A 23553-nucleotide genomic window follows, 5' to 3' on the forward strand; every position below is an offset into this window, starting at 1 on the left:
GTCGGGCCGCGCATGCACGAAGTACGGCAACCAGAGCGAGCGAGCCTTCGGACTGAAGGACCGGTCCAGTGCTGAAGCCGCTGGATGACACTGTGTTGGGGTGTACTGCTGAAAATACACACTGTGTATACGCACTGCCTGGTTGGCAGCATGGCAGTCAGAGCAGTTGAAATTGAACTCCAACAATGATTTTGTTTTATTACAGTTGCAATGTTTGAAAACATTTCTGTCACAAGACATGTTGGGACTCGTGGAATCAAAATCTAATTTTAACCAATAGCATAAAAGTAAAGGATGATAATATAACAATATTTACTTAATCAAGCTAACATGATGAAATATTTAAATTTTTAATGACTGTGTTTATGAAAACAAAAGCCGTGCAGGACACACTTTGTATTTAAAACATCAGATTTGATTTGTTGGTTTTGATGCTGTACTTCTGCCTTGAACTTCACCATATTTATAGTGGTTCTAATACTGTATATATTCTGCTTATTCATATGTGGTGGAACAGATAAAATCAATTCAAGCACAAAATCAAAAATTAACCATTGAATTGAATCACCATTTTTCTGCTATTGTGACAACACTAAAAATACATTAGAAAAAGTTGTTGTACGCACCTCCATTTCTTGGTTACAACAGTTCGTACATTTCATTTGGCCACATAGTAGATATGACTAAACAGCCAGAAAACAGAAAACAGCAACATTTACAACTGCGCAAGAGCGCGTACAAGGAGTGAGCAGCAGCTAGCTGTGTGCTTTGCCCCTGCAAATAGGATAGAAAAGAGACACCTTTTATTGATATCATAAAATCCCTTCATCTAGTTTGTGGATGGCTACCTTCTCTCTTAGATTATACCAGATAAGGTGTTTGTCATTGACATTTGAACTGGATTCCTATATTACAGCAGCATGCTCAGGCGTTGCGAGTCCCGCCTCACCCACTACCTTCTCACTGGCCTTGAGCCTGCATTTCCTGGTTAGTTTCTAGTCCAAACTCCCAACCCTAAAACAACCCTCGCAACTCGAGTTTTATCAGTTGCTTGCCCTCTTCCTGCTTTGCTCGCAATATGACTGGTTTCCTTCCACTACTGGCAAAAGTGAGTCATTTGGCTGACACTTGTTCAGAGGCCACTTTTCCAAGGAACTGCAGCCCCCTCCTCGTTCTGATCCTTTTTCATTATCTTTGCCCAACCTTGGATCCTCTTGACCTGGGTGAAGTGATTCCTCTGCAACAAAAGAGACTTGGCAGGGTTGTGACCGCACGGACCCGTTGAGATACTGTTGTCTGTGAATTAAGGACACTGGAAGGAAGACTTGATAATGAAATGATTATGAAAATGAGGGGCAAACGAATTCTTAGACATTGGATTAAAATACAGATTATTCAGGGTCTTTTTTTTCCTTCTCGGTTTTGCATTAGCGTGTGTTTGTAGCACACCAGTAAAGTTATAGATTCTATGGTGGCTGAAATATATTAATTATTCCGATAGCAAGTCAACTCCCAAAGCCAGCGGTGAGAAATCTGACGAAATTGCTCTGTTGTAAAAGAAAAAGAGCATGTTGTGTGTTCCTGCTCGCTGTTTATTTCCTTGTCTATCTAAGAAACATTTGAGGTTGCACAGGGTTAACTACTTCTTCCTTTGTATTTAGGAACGATTGGTATGTGTCAACCAAAGAAAGGAATACTTTGAGAGCACGAAATCTGGGCATGATATTAGGGCTAATAAAGGCACTTTCACAACTTCAATCATAGCCTCGGAGATGTTAGTGAATGACAAGTAATTTGGGTGTGACTATCTTGGCAGGGACAACACACACAAAGCACAGTCAACTGAAGTGACTGGAAAACAGAAACTGCTTCGCAGGAGACTGTGGTTGGCTGTTTTATCCCTGGAGCAGAATTCTGACATCTGTCCGTGTGTGTGTGAATGCATGGGAGGGGTAATGCAACGTTTGGGATGAGACGGAGGTGAGGAGGGCGGAGATGAGGAGGGTGGGTCCTGTGTCAAAGTGGTTGTTTGACTTGCAAAGCAGGCTTGTGTGTTCACAAACTGGGCATTGAGAGAAGGCCCTGCACTGGAAGTGGAACACCAGCACAGTTGCTGCCTTGCTTTGTGCTGGGCTGCTGGCCTTGGCACCCACATGCATGAATTAGTGATAAGGAATGTTTCAAACCATGAGGAGGTGTCCGGATCAGGTTTGTTGCTCTGTTTCCTCTTCTGTAATTCCCCTTATTCAGTATTGATAGCTCCTGCGTACAGAGCAGCCCCTCCATGTGAGATTGTGCGTGTCTGCGTTTGTGTGTTTTATCTCTTCTCAGCTCAGCGTCTTTACCCTACAAAGCCGTGACCTGGGGGTCAACGGTGTGTGTGCAGGGGATAACGCACAGTGCAAGCTTGCAGCAAGTCTAGGTCTGGTGCAGGTGTGTGTGTCTGTGTGTCTGTGTGTGTGCACGGCTGTCTTAGAGAGAAGCTGGTTGGTTTCGGGTCTGGGTGGGCTCAGAGGGATCTGTTTCCACCTGTGGAGGACATGGCCGGTAGCCGTGTGATTGCCCTTTGCCCATTTCCATATCACGCCGCCCTCTTCTTCCCTCCCTTCCTACTTCCTGTGCCACATCTTTGTCCTTGCACTTGCCTGCCTGCCCTCGCTCAGCATATTCACACGAGGAACTGAATAATACAATTTGCTCATGCCAGGTATTACAGTTTGCTTTAACAGTGCTTTGACCATTCAATCAAACAGAGTCTTGATACTCAATATAAAATATGGCATGCTATTTGAATGCACACATATTTGTGGATGTTGTTCAATTATTACTTTAAAATAAGTGTCTGCTCTCTTTTTAAAGGCTTTTACTAGCACTGACCTGTTTGTAGCTACTAGGCACACATGTAGCCATAACTCAAGCTAGAAACGGGTATTTGTTTTGTACTGGAGAACACATCTTATGGCACTTGAGAGAATCGGTAAGCAGAGACCAGAAAGAGGAGCGGCGGCCAGGCTGAGCAGGTTTGATAGTGTAGCGTCGTTTACCAACATACCAAGAGGGCTGATGTGAAGGAATGCTATTTGAATGCCTCACTACTGGAGAGAGCACCCTCCCAACCACCCCCTGGACTCGCCCCCCCCCCCCGCTGGGTCTCCCTGGCAGATGGAGAAATGGGGGGGGGGGGGGGGGGTGGTTAGATGCCTTGTGTGTTTGTTCTAGTATTGATGTGTCTGTGATGGTGCAGTATTTTCTGGCGCTTGTGTGAGTGTGTTAATGGAGAAATTGAGGATGCCTTGTTCTGTTGAACTCCCCCTTCCCCCCTCCCAGTGTGCAAGCTTCAGTCAATCATTTTAATCTCCCACCACACGTGAGCAAGGGGACAGCCTTTCCCTGAAACTTGGCACACAGTGCAGGGTGGGGTAGCCAGCTCAGACCGGATTGACAGCCTCCCTTTTTAATACTGTTCCCTCGGAGCTTGTTTCGCGTCCTCCTCCTCCTCCTGTACAGTTTTCCTACAGGGTCTGCTCTGGCAGCCCCCCCTTTTTCCTCTACCTCTCTTGCGATCCTCCCCTGCCTTTGACTGACACAGAGTGTACGAGCAGCACAGCCTTTCTCCCAGCATGCACTCTGATTCCCACTGCCGTCTGCCTATCTGTCCTCCGTGACCTCTTGCTTGATTTCTTGCATGAATGCATGTGCGCACGCACACACACAGATTTAGGCATGTATACCAGTCGAACAGCCACCTGCACACACACGTATAACATGCTCATGCACACACAGACACTCATTTACTGCACGGTGCAACACTGCTGTTGTTTGGGTTCTTCGTTAATCTGCACCTGTTGTTTCGTCGGCTCTGCTCTGAAAACCCACTGAGACACTCTTGAGTTTGCCGAGTCCAGAAAAGAAATTAAATGTTTGAGTTGACTATTTTTCCAGCTATATTGTTGGCGCTACTCCGTGTGGCCAGAGAAGTTGGAGATCACAGCAACGACATACTGTACGGCGCGAATTTAAGCTGCTTTTGGGTAATAAATCATATAAATGCATTGCAAAGACGTTAACGATAAAAGATGCCTCGTGAGGGCGAGTCAGTCTAGATTTTCACAGTTGACAGTTTACCTTAATTCTGAAGGTCGTAAGAATATCGTTGGATGTCGTAAACGAATAAAAACCTTGCACCATTTTTACAAGTATAATATGAATTACCACTTCATTATTAATGAAGCAGCCGCTGTATCTGCATTTGCCAGATGTTATCATGAGTTTTGTCTCAAAACATCACCACATCTTAAATGCTCATATATCAAGGCTGGTTATAGAACCTGTTATATTGCTGATAATTACACTATTTGGGATGTAACCTGACATGATTCACATTCAGTTTATTTGCCACTTGAATTTCTCTACACCTCAGTATTTACTCTTCTCTAATTATGACGTTGATGTTTCTTTTTAAATGGACTGGATGAAATCTTTCACACACCCAAACCAGGCCGAAATGCCGTCTTTTGTCAGAAGCACTTTTGTCTTTTGTGATCATTTACGTGTGTTTTTTTTCTTTCCTCTCCATCCCCACACCTCTGTTCAACTCTACCCCCCAGACAGGCAGACGGACAGACGGCAGGACGGATACACGGGTCGGGGCTGTGCTAGGCGGCTCGGCGGCAGGCTGGTGGAAGATGTCGTCAGGAGCCGGTGGGAGGGGCGGGAGGCGGCTCAGGGGGACAGCAAACAGCGGCGGTGGAGGAGGGAGAGGAGGTGCTGGAGAGGCAGAGGAAGGGCCCGTGGGGATCCCTTTCCCCGAGCACAGCGCAGATATCCTTTGCAGCCTGAACAAGCAGCGGCTCAGCGGCCTGCTGTGTGACGTGCTTCTGGTTACCCAGGACCAGGAGTTCCCAGCTCATCGCTCTGTCTTGGCGTCCTGCAGCTCCTACTTCCACAAGCTCTTCACTTCGGGGGCTGCCGCTGACCAACAGAACATCTACAACATCGACTTCGTGGAGGCGGAGGCTCTCGGAGCATTGCTGGACTTTGCTTACACCGCCACATTGACAGTCAGCCACAGCAGTGTGGCTGAAATCCTCGCCGCCGCACGTGTCCTGGAAATCCCACCTGTCCAAGATGTCTGCTCACACCTGCTGGACACCAAAGTGCTCTCCCTGCCGGTACAAGACAATTACAGGGCTAGAAGTGATGTATGTTAATGAAAATTTTAAACTTAGTTTGGATTTGATCTGCTTTATCAAGTAACTCGATAGCGATAGTCTTCCAATGAAGACAGGCCTTACATTTTATTGTCATCAGCTTTGAGCCTAACCCTGGTGTGCTTTCTAAATATAATTATTTTTTCAGAAATTGTTTTTTCTAATTTTGTTTTTAGATTTTGCTCACTGCCTTTGATCCTTGTCATATTTCACTAGGTGGGCAGTACGCAAAGAGATGAAGGTGATGATGAGGAGGGGAATGGCAAAGGAGCCAGGGAGCAGGGGAACCAGGTGCGCGCCCAGGAGTACCTGGAGTACTTCCAAAGAGGGGTGCACTGGAGCAGCAGCTGCAGCACGCCAGAGCTCAGGGACCTGCCTCTACACCTGCACTTTAACAATGGTAATAGGGGGACTCCAAGCAACGGGGCTCCTGCTGGCCTCGGTGAACTCTATTCCCCCTTGGCTATCGCATTGGCCCAGGCCACTGCACAGGAGCCAGAAGACGAGGACGAGGATGAAATGGAAGATGAGGAAGGGGAGGCACTGCAGAGGAATGGAGCGAACCTGGGTCCATCTTACTACCCTCCGTCCCAAAATGGGCATTTCTACCTCCCCCCTGAGTCGAGGCTGGGGCAGGAGACAGAGGTGGAGGATGGAGACCGGGAGGTAATTACAAGGGAGAGGGGCTCTGCCAGTGCCCTCCTGCAGCACATGATGGACTCCATCGAGAGGCAGAAGGAGCATCTCTCAACCGGGGAGGAACAGGGAGATGGGGACGACCCAGACATGGAATTTTACTTGAATTATTTTAACAGCTCGCAACATGAAGATGCAGCGTCTGCTGCTGTGACACAGGGAGTGCCACCGCTCTGGATATCACGGAGCAGAACAGGCCAAGAAAGAGGAGGAGGAGAGAGGGGGGTTGGAGAGCGAGGCAGTGGCATCGGTGGAGGAGGAGCTGGAGGGGAGAGGAAGATGCGCTCAAAGGCCTTCCAGAAATGCCCCATATGCTCCAAGGTCATACAAGGGGCAGGGAAGCTACCCCGCCACATCCGAACACACACGGGGGAGAAACCCTATGAATGCGCCATCTGTAAAGTGCGCTTTACCAGGTAAGCCCAATTAATGAAGTGACTCCTCCATGTCACATGTGCTAATAGTCTTGGACTTGGCAGTGTAGACAAAGCGCCCAGCAGCAGGGAAACCCCACCAAGCTAAGGGCAGGAGTATTAGTACTGAACAACTCGGCTGTACATCAAGGAAGCGGCTCGATTGGTTTACCTTGAATTTTCTATGTCGCTTTGTAGACAAATGTGAATCAAAAAAAGAATATGGAATAATCCAGCTCTGTGAGAGGGGTCAGACGATAATAAAGGGTTGTTTTATTGTTACAACCTTCGCAGCAAAGTCCTGGACTCTAAGTGCAGGGGTCCTATAAAAGAAGGCCATGGTAGCGTTATCTAGTGGAGGGCTGCTATAAAGTGCTGCGTTCTGATACAGAGGGGATTACTGACCCTGGGTGGTGCTTCAGTGCTCCAGTGCTGTAATGTGATCTCTGGTGATGTTGATGATTGCCCATGGCTGAGTCGTTACGCCGCCACTTTTGGTCACTCCTTTACCACATTATTTGCCATGCGCTGCTCAGATAAATAAACGTAGCTTGTCTACTGCACTTGGTTTCCCTGTATTTATAAGACCTGCCTTTCCTTGATATCGTTGCTTTAATTAATTAATCAGTGGACTTGTGCTGGAAATAGATTTAGTAGGCTAGAAATGCCCAGAACCTCTGCTGGTATGGCAGGTAGAGAAGAGCGATCTGGATTTAGCTTCTAGCTATATTCGACCGGCAGTGGGAAGGGGGTATTGTAATCTTAATCCTATTTGATCAGGGTTAAGAGTGTGCCTAGCACGGTAATAAATCACTGTCCTTTAAATAATTCACTTCTGTTTGTGTGCCACTTTGTTCCAAGGCTTTGGTGTGTGTGTGTGTGCATGTGCATGTGTTTCTTTCTCTTCACCTAAAACTTGTATTTTAATTAATTTTTCTATTTGGGACAGAATTTGTACAGACCTTTAAGGGTTGCTGTGGGATTATATGTTTGCTTTCTTGTGTGTGTGTGTGTGTGCTCAAATAGAACCGTCTCAACTATGCGTAGGAGCCGTCTGCCCTCAATGCTTCTGGGTTAGACGATTAAAGCGCTTGAGAGATAGTAATGGCTAAAGGGGAGGGAGGAACAAGAGTCAATGAAGGCCAAGGCAGCTTGATAACATTCAGAGGGTGGTGCATCAGCGCAAAGTAAAAAGATTTTCCGGGATGTATTGAAACTACTTAAAGAAATCAAGTCATGGTTCTGTGCAATTTGTTTTGACGATGTAGTTTCATTTTAATTAGTTATTAGATTTTCTTGGAAGCGATCAATGAAATAAATGGAAAAAAATGATTGCATAAAAACGAAATAACGAGTTCAAAAATAAATGTTTGAGTTGTTTGGGGGCAGAGCACAAAATACAGGCATTCCTTAGATCTGTCCGTTCATCAGGTGTCTTCCTCAAAGAAAGGTTTACAGGAATTGTAAATGCATCGCGTAGCGCTGTGAACGTTGAGCTTTCTCGTCAGTCCACAAATAGTCTCGTGTGCAATTACACAGATAAAGATACGGAGTTTATTGGTTTTCCTCACTTGGCCCAGTTACCCTCATGAAATAATCACATTGGTTGAAATCCAAAACATGGCTGTATAATGGGAACTAAAAATATCTAAAGCATATACGTGAGAATTAATAACGTATATTTGTGCATATTACAAAGTAAAGTTGTCATAATACCTATACAGGCATATTATTCTGCCTGTAATACCGTGGCTTGAAAAAAAGCACATTTCTATGCATATTGCATATGAAAAAGGAGAATTTTGTTTTCATTCTGTTTTTTTTTTTAATTACTGAAATGCCTGAGTTGATCTTTTGCATTTAAATGTTTTTTTCTATTTTCTTATATGATCTTGTTTATTCTTTTCCTTCACAGGCAGGACAAGCTCAAGGTTCATATGCGGAAGCATACAGGAGAGAAGCCTTACTTATGTACGCAGTGTGGAGCTGCCTTTGCTCATAACTACGACCTGAAGAACCACATGCGCGTACACACCGGCCTGCGCCCTTATCAGTGCTCAAGCTGCTATAAGACTTTTGTACGCTCGGATCACCTGCACCGCCACCTCAAGAAGGATGGCTGCAATGGCATCCCCTCTCGCCGAGGCCGGAAGCCTCGGGTGCGAGAGCCCGCCCTCCTCGATGCTTCCCTGGGCCTCCTGAGTATGGGCTCCGACACAGGTGCTGGGCCTCATTCTATGAGGGGACGGCGGCGCCCTGATGCCTCTTTGGCGGCGGATGTGGTTGGAGCCGCTGGGGCTCATACGCAAAGTCCTCAGCTGCACGACTTTACAGGAGAGACGGGACCCTGAGACTGCAGGGGGTGACGAGGAGACTGCTGGACGCCATAGTCAACTCTGCACTGCCTGTGAGACAGGCCAGTGAATAGAGAGGAGAAAAACATGCAAAGGCGAACTTTGAAAAAACAAAACAACTAACTGTTCCTCTATAAACCAAATCAGGGTGTCACTAAAATCTAATCTTTAAATTTCTTTCTCCTTTTATTTTAGGAATTGGAGTAGATTTGCAAGCACTTGAGTCTGTTTATCTGTTAAAGAGCAAAGAACGCTTCAATTCATGCACCCATCACGTCCACTTTCTGGGCCATTTCTTTACGGTTTTAGGGTTTTATAAATTGGCATATGTGCGTAGGCAGATGTATAATAGAAAGAATCTCTGAGCAACTATGCAGTTGATTTAGATTTTTATTTCCTACGTCCTCACAGCCTTCGAGCTCTAAGCAAGGTGTCTATCAAGCACCTTCTGGCAGCTGTACGGGTGAAGCGAGGACGAATCGTCCCTGTAAAAACAAGTCTTTTTCTATTCTTTTGCAGGTCTGAAATGTACAGTTACCATAGAAACAAAATTTCCTCAACATGGCATATGCAAAGACACGCCACCATAATTTTCATGCAACTATTTTTCTCTCTAAATGTTCCAGAAAGAATCAGATAAGGGTTTAATTGAAGTGTTGCTTTCTCTATAAATTTATTTTAAGAAACTATGGTTTTTGTTGATGTTGAGTCAAATCCACTTTAATGGGGGCTCACCAGTTGCAGGACTTTGGAATATGAGGGGTGGAGGGTTTGTGTTTTTAAAGCACTACCTTTTGTCAGTGTATCTTTTGGCTTGACTACATTGCCTCTTGTCCCTCGCAATCCTGCAAAGTCAGCATTTCTGTTTTCCTTTTTGAATTTGTCTTAATTTTGTTGTTGTTTCTTTTTTTTTGTTGACTGCTTCGGGTACTTGACACTTTATAATTGTATACATGTATATACAGCAGGTTGGGACATTCGGCCCCTGTTCATGCTGAGGTGTACGTATCGGGTTTTTCCCTCTTAGGCTTGATGTCATATTTTTCGCAGCGTGAGGCTTGTGGGTGAACGAAACGAACTGTATGAATGTTTGACGATAAAGAAAAAAACGCATTGAGTCACCCATTAGTCCTAAACACTTGACATGTATAGTTTCTGCCCAAAGGATGAGGAGCTTGAATGAATGTGCTGAACTGTGTGCAGTTATTCCGAATCTGTCCTTGTGTGACAAGGCGTGGGTAACATTTAACCAATGGCAGGGAGCCTGAGTGAGAGAGTGAGAAAGAAAAAAGGATAAATGAGCACCTTTTTATACATGTTTGCACAGCTTTACTAAAGATATCCAACAGAGCAAGAGAGGGGGGGGGGGGGGGTATATTCAAAGGAAGTGGACTGGACTGGTGTTGGGGAGGGAGTCGGAGGAGATGTGCTTATTCCAATCTTTTGCCCTGGGGACCACGCAACCATGAGGCAACCTGCATGATGAGGAGAGCAATAAATACCTGTCCACGTTGGGAGGCCAAATCAGAGCGCAGCTGCAGCTGGCTGGTGGGGGAGGGGAACAAGGGGAAGGGGAGGGGGATCTCACAATGTCTGTTGCATTCCAAAAAATAATCTCCCCCCCGGCTCAGCCACGTTTCCAGGCGGGAGGGGATCAAATCGGGCCTTTTCTCTCCCCCCATAGTCCTCTAATGCCCCTGAAAACCAGCATCGAGGGCACATTATCATTATATTGGAGCCTGGTGTGACTGTGGGTAGGACAGCCTTGTGCTGGCAGTTTAGTGTGCAAGTGTGTTGACATGTTTGTGTGTTTTGTGAACACGCATGTACATGGCAGCCTGGCCTCGCTGTGGCCACATCATTTCTGTGTAAGTCAGCCCCAGCCTGTTCCAACATGCACCCTGTGCTGCCAGTCCAATGCACTTCCTCTGTCTCACACACAGGCAATGCACCCACTGGGTCCAGGTATCCTGGAGAGAAGGAGAAACCACCACAGTCGACGTGTCTGTTTCGGTGTTGTCAGTGGCTTCACACATCTGGATCTGTTGGTCTTAAAATATCCACGTTTTGCTGTTGTGCTCCGAATCCAGTGTTATTTCCCAAAGCAGTACACTGAGTCTTTGAGTCAGAAAAGAATGTTGTTATTTAGAGCCCCCCCCCTCATTTATGCAGTATCACTGCAGTTCAACTATCTGACCTTTTGCACCTTAATTGGAAAGATGCAGTTGATTAATGCACTTTGTTACTGAGGAGAGCACTTTTGCAAAAAAACACAAAAACGGGTACTTAGGAGCAAACCAGTTGCAAATGAGATCATTCCTTTGGTGCGTCCACAGTGGTGAAGTTGAACTCCTTTACTGGTTGTGTTCAGGTTGTAATGACAGGCTGCCAAAATAAAAACCCCAAACATTGAATAAAAGTTCAGATCATAAAGGTTTTGTAACCTTAAAAAAAATTAATTAATCAGAGCACTTGAAGATGTATGTTAATGGAACTCTAGCGAGTTGTCTTAGTGTCTTAATGTAAAGGAAAAAGAGGGCGGGGTAGGAGGAGGAGGAAGAGAAGAAACTGCATTGCGTGTGCTCGTGTGTCTGAATGCATCCACGTTTTTGCATGCATTACACACAAGCATGTTTTGCAGGCTGGAGGGTCTTGGGGACAAACTTGGGCAAACAACATCGACTCACCTGCTACTCCCTTAACCAGACATGTTCTCTGTAATAATAAGTCCATGGTACCACTGATGCAAGAATACCATAGTGTAAAACAACTCACTGGACAGTTGCTTGTTTACTTCAAGGCTCTCTCGGTTGTGATTTGCATAACTCTTTGTTTACGCTTGCTGGTCATTGTCGGGGGGGGTTTCTTAGGTCATGAGAGGTTTTACTTTCTACTTTTGTTTCTCTGTTGTGATAAAGACGGGCTTTATTAATGCACAGTTTAACTCTCATAGGCAGACCAGCGTACGCTGGGTGTGTCGAAATGGTTTGTGATCCTTGTGTAGTGGTACTAGGTATGGACTGCTTAAACCCATTTTGAATCCAGGTAGCAAATGTAAGCCATCTTTAAACATATGTTTCTTTAGATGTTAATATTTCCCCAAACGCTTTATGTTTTGTGTTGAGTAACCAAAGCTTTTTTTTTTTTACACTCAATTGTAGTCTACTGTGTGCTAGAGATATTGAAAGTATGTCTATAATTTCTCCAGACTGGGCCTCCCTGACTTTAGCCACACACAGATGGCCTCCTCCTGAATGCGTGTGCAGCAAAAGCAGAAACGTGTGTGAAATCATACAGATATTTTTACTTGAGTCCATGTTCTTTTTCTCAATGTCTCTTTTGGGACAGTAGAAGCAGAGGTTTAAGGATTTTTCTTTTTTTTTCTGTCCGTCATCGCTTGTTTTTTTTCTTAAAATAGCATGTTCTGCTGCAATTTTACATGTGTGGGTAGGGGTCAGGGTTTCGGGTTGCTGTGCCAGGAGGGTGGGGTACGTGGGTGCTTGGGTGGGGTTATGGATATAAAGCCTGAGAGCACTGGAAGCGGTGCTTGAGCTGAGAGCAAAAGTTTGCACTAATGTTAAATGTCCTCATCCTGCGTATGGGAGAAGGGCAGGAGACCTCAGAAAGTCCTGTGAGTTTCCATGAGCGCAGAGCAGTGTGGGTCATTCCAAACGGTCTCATAAAAAGTCCATCCAACCCCTTCATAGAAATAATCCCGTAAAGTATATTAAGAAATACAACAAATACCAAAGGAGGAAAAAGTGGCTTGCATTAAAGTCATTGGACATTTTAAGCTACCAGTCTGATGTTGGAATAATCGAGATGCATCTGAAGACTGTTGAATACATTCTGGATTACAGTAACTAAAGCTGGAAGTGATGTAATGGCAGTAAAACATATTTGTCATTTATATTGATTAGTATTCAAAATATACGACATTGAGCACTTATAATATCACAAAGAGCATCTGAGTTTGTCCTGATCTGATGACTGTGTGCAGGTGCCAGAAACACTTCACCCATTTTCTTTTTGTTTTGCTTTGTGTCAGAGACCAACATTTGTCTCATGCTCAATCAGCTGAATGATATGAAATGCTAATGAAAGATTTGTAACACTGTAATTTTGATCAATGTTGAATTGTACGATATCAGTTTCCTTTTCTGAAAAGGTTGAATTGAAATGAAAAGTTCTCCAGTTGCAACAGACTGAGACTCGGTGGCTTTTTATGAGCTGTATTTTTTGGGTTTTTTTTTTTGTTTCAGGTGTTGTTGTTTTTTGTTTTTTTCATTTTTCTCCAGACAGTTCTATTGTATGATTTGAGGCTGAGGTTAACCCCCACCAGCTGGACATTGGAAACATCAAGGGTCAGTGTCCCTTATGTGAACAGAGGCCGACAAAACAAAACTTCACAACTCTTCTCAGATTTTTGAAACGAGCTGGAAAAGCTGATTTTTCTCTTTTTGCTAAATCAATTTACCAATGCAATCAACATTAAAACTGTCATGTAGTAGTTTAAGGTTTCAGATCTGATGTAATCTCTGCACTAGCCACTACAGTGTCGTCTCTATGGATCCACAACTGGTGTGTCCCCAGCCTCAACCCCAGACCGAGGTTACTCTAACACGAGCTACACTGAGACACTCTCAGAAGTCTTAAAAGTGTTTTTCCAAATTGACCTTGATATTTTTTATCTGCTGTTTATGAAAGATATTTTGGTGGATCTATCTGAGAAGGCCACAAAACAAAGATGACCAACAATTCTGACTGTAAATAATCAAACCCAGCAGGACAAAGTGACTGCTAACGTGAAGATTTGAAGGGAGTCGGTTCGCTTTGCGTCGTCATTTTCCTGGATTCATTTGTGCGGTTTCCGTCAGGCTGTGGATGCGCAGCGAGACGGACGCAGCATATGCAGTACGGCGCAATGTGCAGCGTGGCTCTGGCACTTACACAGACAGCCCTGGGTCCTTCAGAGAGGCAGGCTGCGGTCTTGTTGTCTGTTCCCGGCCATGCGGGGACAGTTTGCACTCGGAGTGTTTCTCCATCTCCCGGGGATGAAAAGGTTGGCATGCAGGGAGGACTGAGGGAGGTGGTGCTGGTAGTTGTATTCAGGGATGAGCTTGGAAAGCCCAGGTGACCTATTTGCTCAGTAAAGCTTCAGTGTTAGTTCTCTAGGCATGGTAGGAATCGTACGACCACACTATAAGAATTGTAATACAAAGGAGGCCACTGCAGATTTCACATTTAGTAACTGCAGTAAGGAGAATGTTGCTGATCCAAGTACTACTCAGGTGGAAAATACACGGCTATGCATTGGGCTTCAGTGTCTGCAAGGTTTCTGCTCCGTCTAATCACCATCCAGGTCACTTCTGTGTCTTTGCCTGACTTCATCACACCTATGTTTAACATAAGTTCCCAGAAAGATGAAAGCCAGAACAGTTCCCCCGTCGTGAAGCAGATGTAACCAGCCTGTATGTCCATGTAATATTGATCCAGTGAATTGTTTGTTGGAGGGAAAGGAAGCCGCCGGAGATTCTGTCTTATTAGTCAGACTGTAACATTTCTGAAAGGAGATGGGTTTGGTTAAGCAGGGGGGGGGCATGTTCTCTCGCTTTCTTCTCCCATTGTTTTTCCTCTCTCCGGACTCTGAGTTCACATCTTCGCTTGCCGACTGGCCTTTGATTAAAGATCACACGTCCTCCCCCTGGGAATCGACGGGAGAGAAATGAGAAAGGGGTGAATGAATGAATGAAGTATGGAGGAAGAGAGAGAGAACCTCAGTTTTCAGTTGCTTAAAGCAATTCAGGATACATTCCAGAACTTCAGTTGTGATTCCCGCTTTGGCGTTTTGGGTAGGTGCGAGGGATGCGAGTCTGTGACAGAAGAAGGAAATGGCCAACATTTTTGCAGTTGACTCTTTCAGTCAGTTTGTCGAGCGTCGCTCTTGTTCCATTGCGTGACAGGCATGTGTGCAGACAGTCCAAACGGCCCCCAATGCACCGCTATCAGACTGCCTTTTTTTCAGCTTCTGCGATTGTAACAAAAGCACTTTGCAAAAGGCCATCCTGAATTACGTGTGTTTTTATTTTATAGTAATTGATTTGTTACTATTTTGTTGTTCCTGTAGATACATTTGTTTCATTTTCTCAGTGCAGACCGTTATTTAAATACAACAAAAACAATACAATGAAATCAGAAAAAAAAGAAGGCACTTGAATACTTGCTATCTGGATTGAAGGTGGTTGGAACTGCCACCTCATCCAGGCATAAACGCATCTCTGATTTACCACCACCATATTTGCTATATGCAGCTTATTGCACACAGGTATGGGGGGTCACACTACGGACGTCCCTCTACTTGCTCTCTGCTCACTGGTTCAGATCTTGTTTGGGAGAATGGTCATTTAATCTCATTTTGGGAGACTCCTCTTGAAAAAGAAGCCTGTATAACAGTTGCAAAGCTTTCTGAGAAGGCAGTACGTGCTGAATGTTAAACATGCGGTGTTGTATTCACTGCAGGATCTATTTAACTGCAATAACACCCCGTCTCTGTATTTAAAGGCTGGATCTGGTATCCAATATGTAAGACATATGAAATGGCCAAATGACCATAATGCATTTTTTTGCAAATAATTACAGAAAAAAATCTATTGGTCTTAATATCTGTCAAATCCACACAATCATCAAACAGTCATGCTGATCAGAATAAGCTTTTCATAAATCCACAGTTCACTAAAAAAAAAGTTTAACTTGGGAGAAAAAGAATATGCTACTATTTATAAGAGATTGATTTGTAACTGATTATTATGATCATCCTTTCCAGTGTTTCCTCTGAGTCCCAGTTCTCAAACCTGGATATTAATTGTAAATGCACACCGAGTCACAGGAGGCAGAAAACCGCTGCTCCACATCTGCTTTAAAACGTTCCCCCTTTACGCATCTGACTACACCCCACTGTTCAAAACAACAACTGCACACCTGAAGGCAGAATACCTGCTCTGACACCAATAATTGAATTGTAGCATGGCCTGAAAAATGCTATCATCAAATGTGTTAACCTGCCGACTGTAACAGCCCTTGTCGTCTTTGTGAGTCGCTGTGGATTTACTTTATGAACAACCCGCTTCCTCAAAAGGTTTATTTCTTGGCAAAGCCGTTTGTCAGTCCATCTCTGTTGGAAGCTGCAGGGAGGTATTTGGGTGGTTTTGGAAGATTTTGCACTTTCTGGCAATTTAAAAAAAAAATGTATATGAGACCACTAAATCTACACAGTCTAAACCATATGATTCCATTTTTTGTCTTTTTTTTTTCTGTTCTTTTTTTATATACATATATATCCATAAATGTCTGGCATCTGGCTGTCTGGTTTAAAAGAATATAAAAATCTTTCTATTAAAAAGAAATGGTTGCAAATGATTTAATTGTGTCTCTAATTTATCAAGTATAATACTTTAGTTCATTAAAGTCATCAAATATTCTGCTTTCTGGCGACACAAATGTGTGTTATATAGTTGTTTGTTATACTATCCTCTGACTTCTAGAGGGATGTTGGTCAGAGTAACATCAACAGTTGCGTATGGCCACCGGTCAGCTCTCCAACCAGCCACAAGGTGGCAGTAAAATCACTTAATCGGCCTCAGTGCAGCCATACTTCCCTCCCTCTCTTGCATTCATTCTTTTTGCTCCGTCTCTTTACTGACCACGATGGCACAGCCATAGTTGCATACTTTTCTAAATAATTCCTCATATTCCCGTCTTGATTTGGCTTTGCTTACACCAAGAGCACTGGTTATAATAATTTGGTTCCAAACGATACTTGTTAATAGACGCTAAGATATTGATTGAGGAGATTATGCTTCCTGTAGAGATTTAAAATCTGTTTCATGCCAAACGTCCGTCAGCAGACTACAACTCTAGGCTGGTTGTCACCATGTCTTCCTGTTTGTCTCTCCGGCTCCCTGAGGCAATCCTGTGGGGTGACAGGGGTCATAGAACAGCTCATTAACCCGACCCCAACAGGCCACACATTGCTGCAATCCTCATACCCTGGCTGCACACGCACACACACACACACACACACACACACACAGACAATTTATAATACTCCACTAACAGCAGTTAAGTCTTCTTAAACCCACTCTGTGAGCACTACGTTATCCGGGATGCAGCATGAGATGTACACAGGTCTTTCATGTTCATTGTTGTATCTAAATAGGTTTCTGCTAGCCCTTCTTAAATGTGTCTTATTAATACGTCAAATTTCATAGTTCGCTATGATTATTCTGGAATAACGCCTTCTCAGCGTTTACTGTCACGCCATTTACACGCCGTGTAATATATTAGTACATGACATGTTTTATTCAGTCGTGTTGAACCCGCTGGCCAGATGTCTCGGGTGGCTCCAAGTCATTAATCGTTACGTTTGTAAGGTATCTGAAAACACAGTGGGGTTCGGTGCTATTTTCCATGTTCACACATCATTGTTGCCGTCAAAACATATTGGATACGAGGAACAGCAGCACTTCAGGGGCTAGGAGATGCCCGCGAGCTGTTGTCTGGCATCTTTATTCATATTATTCCCACACTTTGTTGCTGTGCATGCATGTGTATGCAGATGAGCCTGTGACTGTGTCTGCTTGCGTGTTTGTCGATATGCTTATGTGTCCGACGTTGCTTTATTATCACGCTCGCTTTCTGTGCAGGAAGCTGGGACGCCATCTTCATTAAGTCTCTTAGTAAATGGCAATCGTACTGCCCTCACAATGAACACTGGAACACACACACACACACTAGCCTCATTTTCACGAGTGCACACCTTTCTCCAGGGATGCACAATGCCCCCTGCCTCTGCCTCTGCACATCGTGGGACATGAGTTTCATCCAAACTAGCAGCCGTCCGCAATAAAACCCACGTGAGCATTCTCTGCGGTATAGATTTCCAGTTTCTCTCGGGGTATATTTTGTTCAGATCAGGTGTTTAAACTGCTCAATATGACAATAATTAGGCAGCGCTGAAGGCGTGTGTTCTTTCTTATGTTGATAAGGGACATTGACCTTTAACCTGTGCAACCCTGTATCCCCCCCACCACCAACACAATCCACCCGTCCCATATGCTCTAAGACAAACCCCCCCCTTTCCTTACTCTGTCCGGCTCCCACCAGGATGGATAGAGAGGGGATTGGCCAGGCTTGGAGCCTTGCCTCCGGCCATCTCTGCTCTTCCCCAGAGAACAGAGCACTGAGGTGCCTTTAAACCACTGCGGCAAAAACCCGACCAAAAACCCTGCAGTCATTAATATGCAAAAATGCAAATGAGTAGGTAATTAAGAGCTGGCGCTCTCTGGAGGCTCTTTGATTGCTAATGAATTCTAATCTGCAAAGAAAGGGGGGGGGAGGGGAGGAGTAAAACAGATGAAAGGAAAAGAGAAAACAACGAAAGAGGGAAGCCTCACCCCAAAATGTGTCTGGTCTGGTCCATAAGTTTTTATATCAGATTTGCTTTTACCTGGAAGCTTCAGTGTCAGTGATTAGCCTGGTTATTGGAGACAGCTATTTGACCAGAGGTATTCAGAGCAGGGGTGTTTAGGGGACATAAATGTATCGCATCAAATTAGTGCATATTATATTATATTATATCTTTCTCCATAAACACTCGTGAAATAAGAAGTCCTGCATTCAGAAGCATAATGTTTTAATGCTATTAGTACCAACAGGCAGAAATCTGTGTTTGAATGAGAACAGTGCAGCCATTGTGCAGATCCAGCTAATTGGACGAGAACATGACAGGCGAGCTGACACTTCTGATGAGCGGCTAGCGAAGAAACGGAAGGTCAGATCATCTCAACAGTGTGTTCTTTGCTGCAGCAGCAGCAGCAGCTGTGTTCTGAGGTAAAGGAGATGTCATTTCATCACTTGTGTGAGCCATAACGCATCTTCACTTCCACTCTACTTCGCTATGTCACTCACACACACACACACGCACACACACGCACACACACACACGCACACTGCTGTTATTGTTGTTGCAGTGCTCCCACGACACCAACAATCTCTGCTTCCCTCCCCCACACAGGCTCACATCTATCTCCCTTTCACTCCTCTCTCCCCCCCCTCCTGCCCTACGCAGCCCTGACATCCTGACTTCAATTGATTTAGACTCAATTCAGCTTCTGATCTGATTGTTATCATGTGACTTTTGCACCCCCCCCCCCCCTCAATATATGACTACTGTATTATTTTCTGTTTGAGGCAGAGATTTTTTTTTTTTTTGGCCCAGATAGCAAAGTAATTCACGACTTAGAGTGGAACGAGCAGGCAGAAAAAGCTTTCACCTTCCCATTCTTCATCTCTCTAAGAAACAACAACAACCACGGCAGTCTCCTATCTACTCCTTCCCTTGGCTATACAGTCTGGTGGCGGGGGGCTCGCTCAGTTCACCATACCTGATGCGTGGGTGGCAGAGCAGAGACACCCATACAACTGCACGCTAATGGGAATCCAAGATGACAGGGAGGGGCCCCCATAAAACCACCAGAGAGACCAGAAGAAGGCGACATCCAGGAAAGTCTGTGACAAACGAGAGCAGAGAGAATTTGTTTTGTTTCCCTTCCTGAATAAATCTTTGATTTGCTTTGTGTTTGTCTGCGTTGTATTTTGAACTGTAGTGTTTCGGGGCGGATTAATGTCACGGACAATCCCTCAAACTCATTTTCTGTCTCGCTGTGGAGCTCTGTGGGAATTACTGTTCCAGGATCAGATGGAGAGATATTGCTTTTTCTGGTGGCGATGGTCCCTGTTTGGGATGAAGTTAAACTCTGGGCTCATTGTGTCCCTTTGAATTTGGCTGTTTTCGAATACTTATTTTTTGAATTCGAAGAAGATACTCCATCCTCACTTGTCCCAAAAACAACTGCCGTGCTCTGCTTACATTTCCCAACTATCGCTGCGAGGGGGATAAGCATAACCTTGCAGATTATTGTTTCAATAACTCGTTCCACTCCCCTCCCATATGTTGGAGTTGTTTAGCGTGTTGGAAATCGGTGTGAGTTTGGGGTGTTTTCTGGCCAGGCGGGCTGCAATAGGGGGAAGAAGCTTGAAGGGAGTCAGTTTATCATGAGCACAGAGAGCACAACAGATAGATCCCCCCCCCCCCCCCTGTCTCCTCCCCTTCAGCACAGATAGACTCAGAGCATGGGCACTCAGCCAACACTATCAATCTATCCGCTCCTACCCCCAGCCTCGGACTCTTATTGGAGGACAGCAAAGGGGCAAGGAAGCATGAATCATAGCCGGGCTATGTGAAGCTGTCGTGCTTCTAAATACACTTGTTTTGACTCAGAATTACTCCGTTGTGTTGCCTTTTAATGACGTCCTTGCCAGTGATTGTCACAATGCTGTATCAAAGTTGTATCGCGCAAGGAGGGGCGAGGCTGTTCAGGGAGAGGGATTGCTGGTCTTGGCCTAGTTTTCTTGTCTGATCAGAAACCTGTGCACCTCTGCCCTTCCCCCCACCCAAACCTAAGCCTCTACTATTACAGGCTGTGAGGGGCTCAGTATGGAACAAAATGAGCAGCTTGCCTCGCCACCCAGCTCTGTGTGCGTTGCGTGCGCTTTGCCTATGCTGCATGTTTACAGGCTTATCATTTTTTTGCGTGCTATAACCTGGTGGTTTGGCTCAGCCTTGCCTGAGTGGCTTCCTATGAACAGACCGGGAGGGCACAATGCGTACGAATATCGTGCGAGTGTGGAGGCAGGTCGCTAGCAAACATCTATGGGTGTGTGTGAGAACAGCGCGTTGCTTTCTGAACGGACTCGAAAGCAGCAGGAATTGCATGTGACAAACTGAGGGGTCACGTGCATTAAACAAAAAAAAGGCATTGTTATTTCCTGTGCAAATGTATGTACGTACAGTATATAGATGCATTCATATAAACAAACGTACAGATAGTTTATGCAAATGTGCAAAACATACGCAGATTTCCCATCTATTGCAAATATGCTGGGAATGGCTCGAAGGGCTCAACGAAGGCACGCGTGGCAGCATCCCGCCCATTTTTACATTCCTCTCCATTGTACTATGAATGTATTTTGAGAATATGAATGTTTGATGCTGTAAGACTTCTGGGAACCTTTTTTGGTCGATTATTCATACTAGTATTTTAATGAAACCTTAATTTATGATACATTTTGATTCTTTCTTTAAGATGGGTTTGTGTTTATTTTTCTGTATGTCTCTGTTTAATTGCAAAATAAACAACATTCCGGGTTGCATTAATAAGAGGAATCAAAAAGTAGCCATTGCCTTTATTGTTGAAATGACTGTGTTACCACAAAAACAACAACATCGGTAATATAATGTACATAAGAGAGGCTGTGGCTTTAAATATGTGACTTCTACATTTGCTTTCCATTTGTTCAACTGATTTCTGTTGCACCACGTGTCACTGTTTAAACGCACTCTCTCCATTAAGGTAAAGCTCCTCACAATATACATCTTTATTATTCTTTTTCTACCCCCCCTCTCTTCAGCCCCGCTGCCCTTGTACACGCTCTCCATGTCAGACCCAGCTGTTACTACAAACTACTTGGAGGGCTTACAAGCCTCGCTGCTAACACCGACAACAGCGCTATTCTTACCCGAGGCCTAACGTCTACGAGAACAAAGTGGGGAAAATGAGAGCTTTTCTCTGCTTCCACAAGAAATTAATTTCCCCCAAACAGATGTTTCCGTCTTTTCAAATTTGTTCGTTTTGATTAATATACTGTATTCCTCAATGAAAGGATTCTAAATAGATAAATCACTCAAGATGCCCTTTCTTTGATAGCGAATAATAGCTATCATTTTCTGATGTCAGGGCTCCTTTATCTTGTTTTTTGTTTTTTTTGGGGGGGGTGGGGGTGTATGGTATGTTTGTGCAGGTATTTATGGCCCATATGCGTTTGCTCTCAGCAGGAACCCATTACATTCCTAAGACAGTCCATGAGACTAATTAATGTTCTGCGCTGGGGTTTTTTCTGTACGGGGGGGCACACACAGATTGGATTATTATTATATGTCCTATTGACAGCAAATTCCCCTTCTCATAGGTAACTTCTGATCCAACAAACAGTTTGGTGTGCACAATAGCATGAGGAAGCTATATAGAATGGGCATTTGGTATGTCTTCATCCAAATGTCTGCATCCCGGCCACAGACTGAGCCAAATGACGCTTGAGTCACTCACCAGTGGTTGATTTGTGGTTATTTCATAAACATTTGAGAAATTGTAATCCTTTCACAGTTATATGTTTAGAATCTCTTTCTTTTTTTTTAACACTATGGTTATTGGAGGTGGGTTGGAAACAAAGAGGGGTCATCGCAACTCCCCTGTTCTTTGACAAGGTTTGCCCTCAGGTTAAAAACAACAGCTGTCTGACATCTACATGTCAAAAGACTGATTGTTGTGTTTTTTCTTTTTCAAGGTCAGGTATTTTATGTGGCTATTGAATAAATGCAGAATATTAGTTAGTTACACATTAGGGTCATTTTTTCTCCATTATAGGTAGTTCGTGATCATCGTGGGGACTGAAATGTGGTTAATCTGAATATAGATCTGCCTATCTTGACATAGCATCTTTACATTAAACACATATTTGCCTTGATCCGGTATGTCCTCGCTGTTCAAACTGTTTAAACGCTGATCCTGTACCCAAAGCTCTCCCCCCTTCTCCACTCAGCTCTGGAGCAGCAGTTACCAGTGGTGCGTTGGTTTTATGATTATCAGATCATGCTCAAAATATTGGCCAGGCGATCTTAACTATTCTATTTTCTAAAGAAACCGTGTATATAAATATACACAATATATATATATTATATTTCATTGCTTGTACTTGTGACATGCTCAATGTCACAATAAATTTAATCTTATCTTATTTTATCTAAACTACAGTATTGTTATTATTCTAACTTAGTATTGAAGTGGTATTGAGCTTCCCGATGTCTTGGGTTTTGGGAAATTAAAATGGATGGATTTCTTCAAGAAAATAATAAAATATTAAATGTTTTGAACTTTATACAATACACTTGTGTGTGTGTGTGTGTGTGTTGTGAAAGCGCACCACATTTACATGTAAGTGCTCGATTAAAGAAGGTAAAAATGCAAATAAGCATTCATCCTATCATCCCATAAATAACAAAATCAATGTTATGGATTTCAGATACACATTCATCTTATTTCACACATATATACTCATCTGTAAATTATATTGCATTAAGTAATAGTACATTTTTTTCCACTGTAAGAAACATTATTTTACAGAAAGAAGTGCCCTGTGAGTTTTTTTTTTGTAATGAAAACGTTCAAGAAGGAATGGAAGAAAAAAAAAAAAACGAAAATCGTATCACGACAACCACAGTAATAAAAATGATGTCAGCGGGCATGTTGAGCCCCCCCTCTCTCAGCCTCCAAGAGCACACAGGGAAAGTGAGCGTCAAGAAGAAGGCGGTTCAATTTGAATTTCCAGCCGGTCATTGGCTTCCGCTGCTGCCAATCAAATCTACACGCTTTCCTATTGGCTGAGTTCCTTCGCATTTATCGTGCCATCTCGTCAAGCTGCTGTGTAATCGCAGGTAACTTTCTTACGATAGCCTTCCGCATAACGACATAGTGCTCGCAGCGCGCCCGCATTTTTCTGGATAACAGATACAGTAAGGAAACACAAGCTTCGTGACGAGAAAAGGCTGCAATTCCGTTTATCTGAATGCGTTGAAACTTCGTTTTTCGTGTGTAAAAATACTCCATCTCTCAAAGGCGTTTGAAATCGGACACCGCTGCCATTGAGGCCCTCACTTTCGTGCGGAGGGATACGGTGTTCCGTCTGACAATGTGGACGGAGGTGGTG

The 23553-nt window shown here is 44.1% G+C and overlaps 1 protein-coding gene across 1 annotated transcript; it reads left to right on the plus strand.

The window, feature by feature from the left end:
• The first annotated feature begins 4685 nt into the window (after window positions 1-4685).
• zbtb7a (zinc finger and BTB domain containing 7a) lies at window positions 4686-8670 on the plus strand. Its single transcript, XM_068743904.1, has 3 exons — window positions 4686-5171; window positions 5427-6322; window positions 8235-8670. Exons 1-3 carry the CDS (start codon window positions 4686-4688, stop codon window positions 8668-8670), a joined length of 1818 nt encoding a protein of 605 aa, XP_068600005.1.
• Window positions 8671-23553: the final 14883 nt, after the last annotated feature.

Source organism: Brachionichthys hirsutus, chromosome 9 (genome assembly GCF_040956055.1).
Source record: "Brachionichthys hirsutus isolate HB-005 chromosome 9, CSIRO-AGI_Bhir_v1, whole genome shotgun sequence".
NCBI lineage: Eukaryota > Metazoa > Chordata > Actinopteri > Lophiiformes > Brachionichthyidae > Brachionichthys > Brachionichthys hirsutus.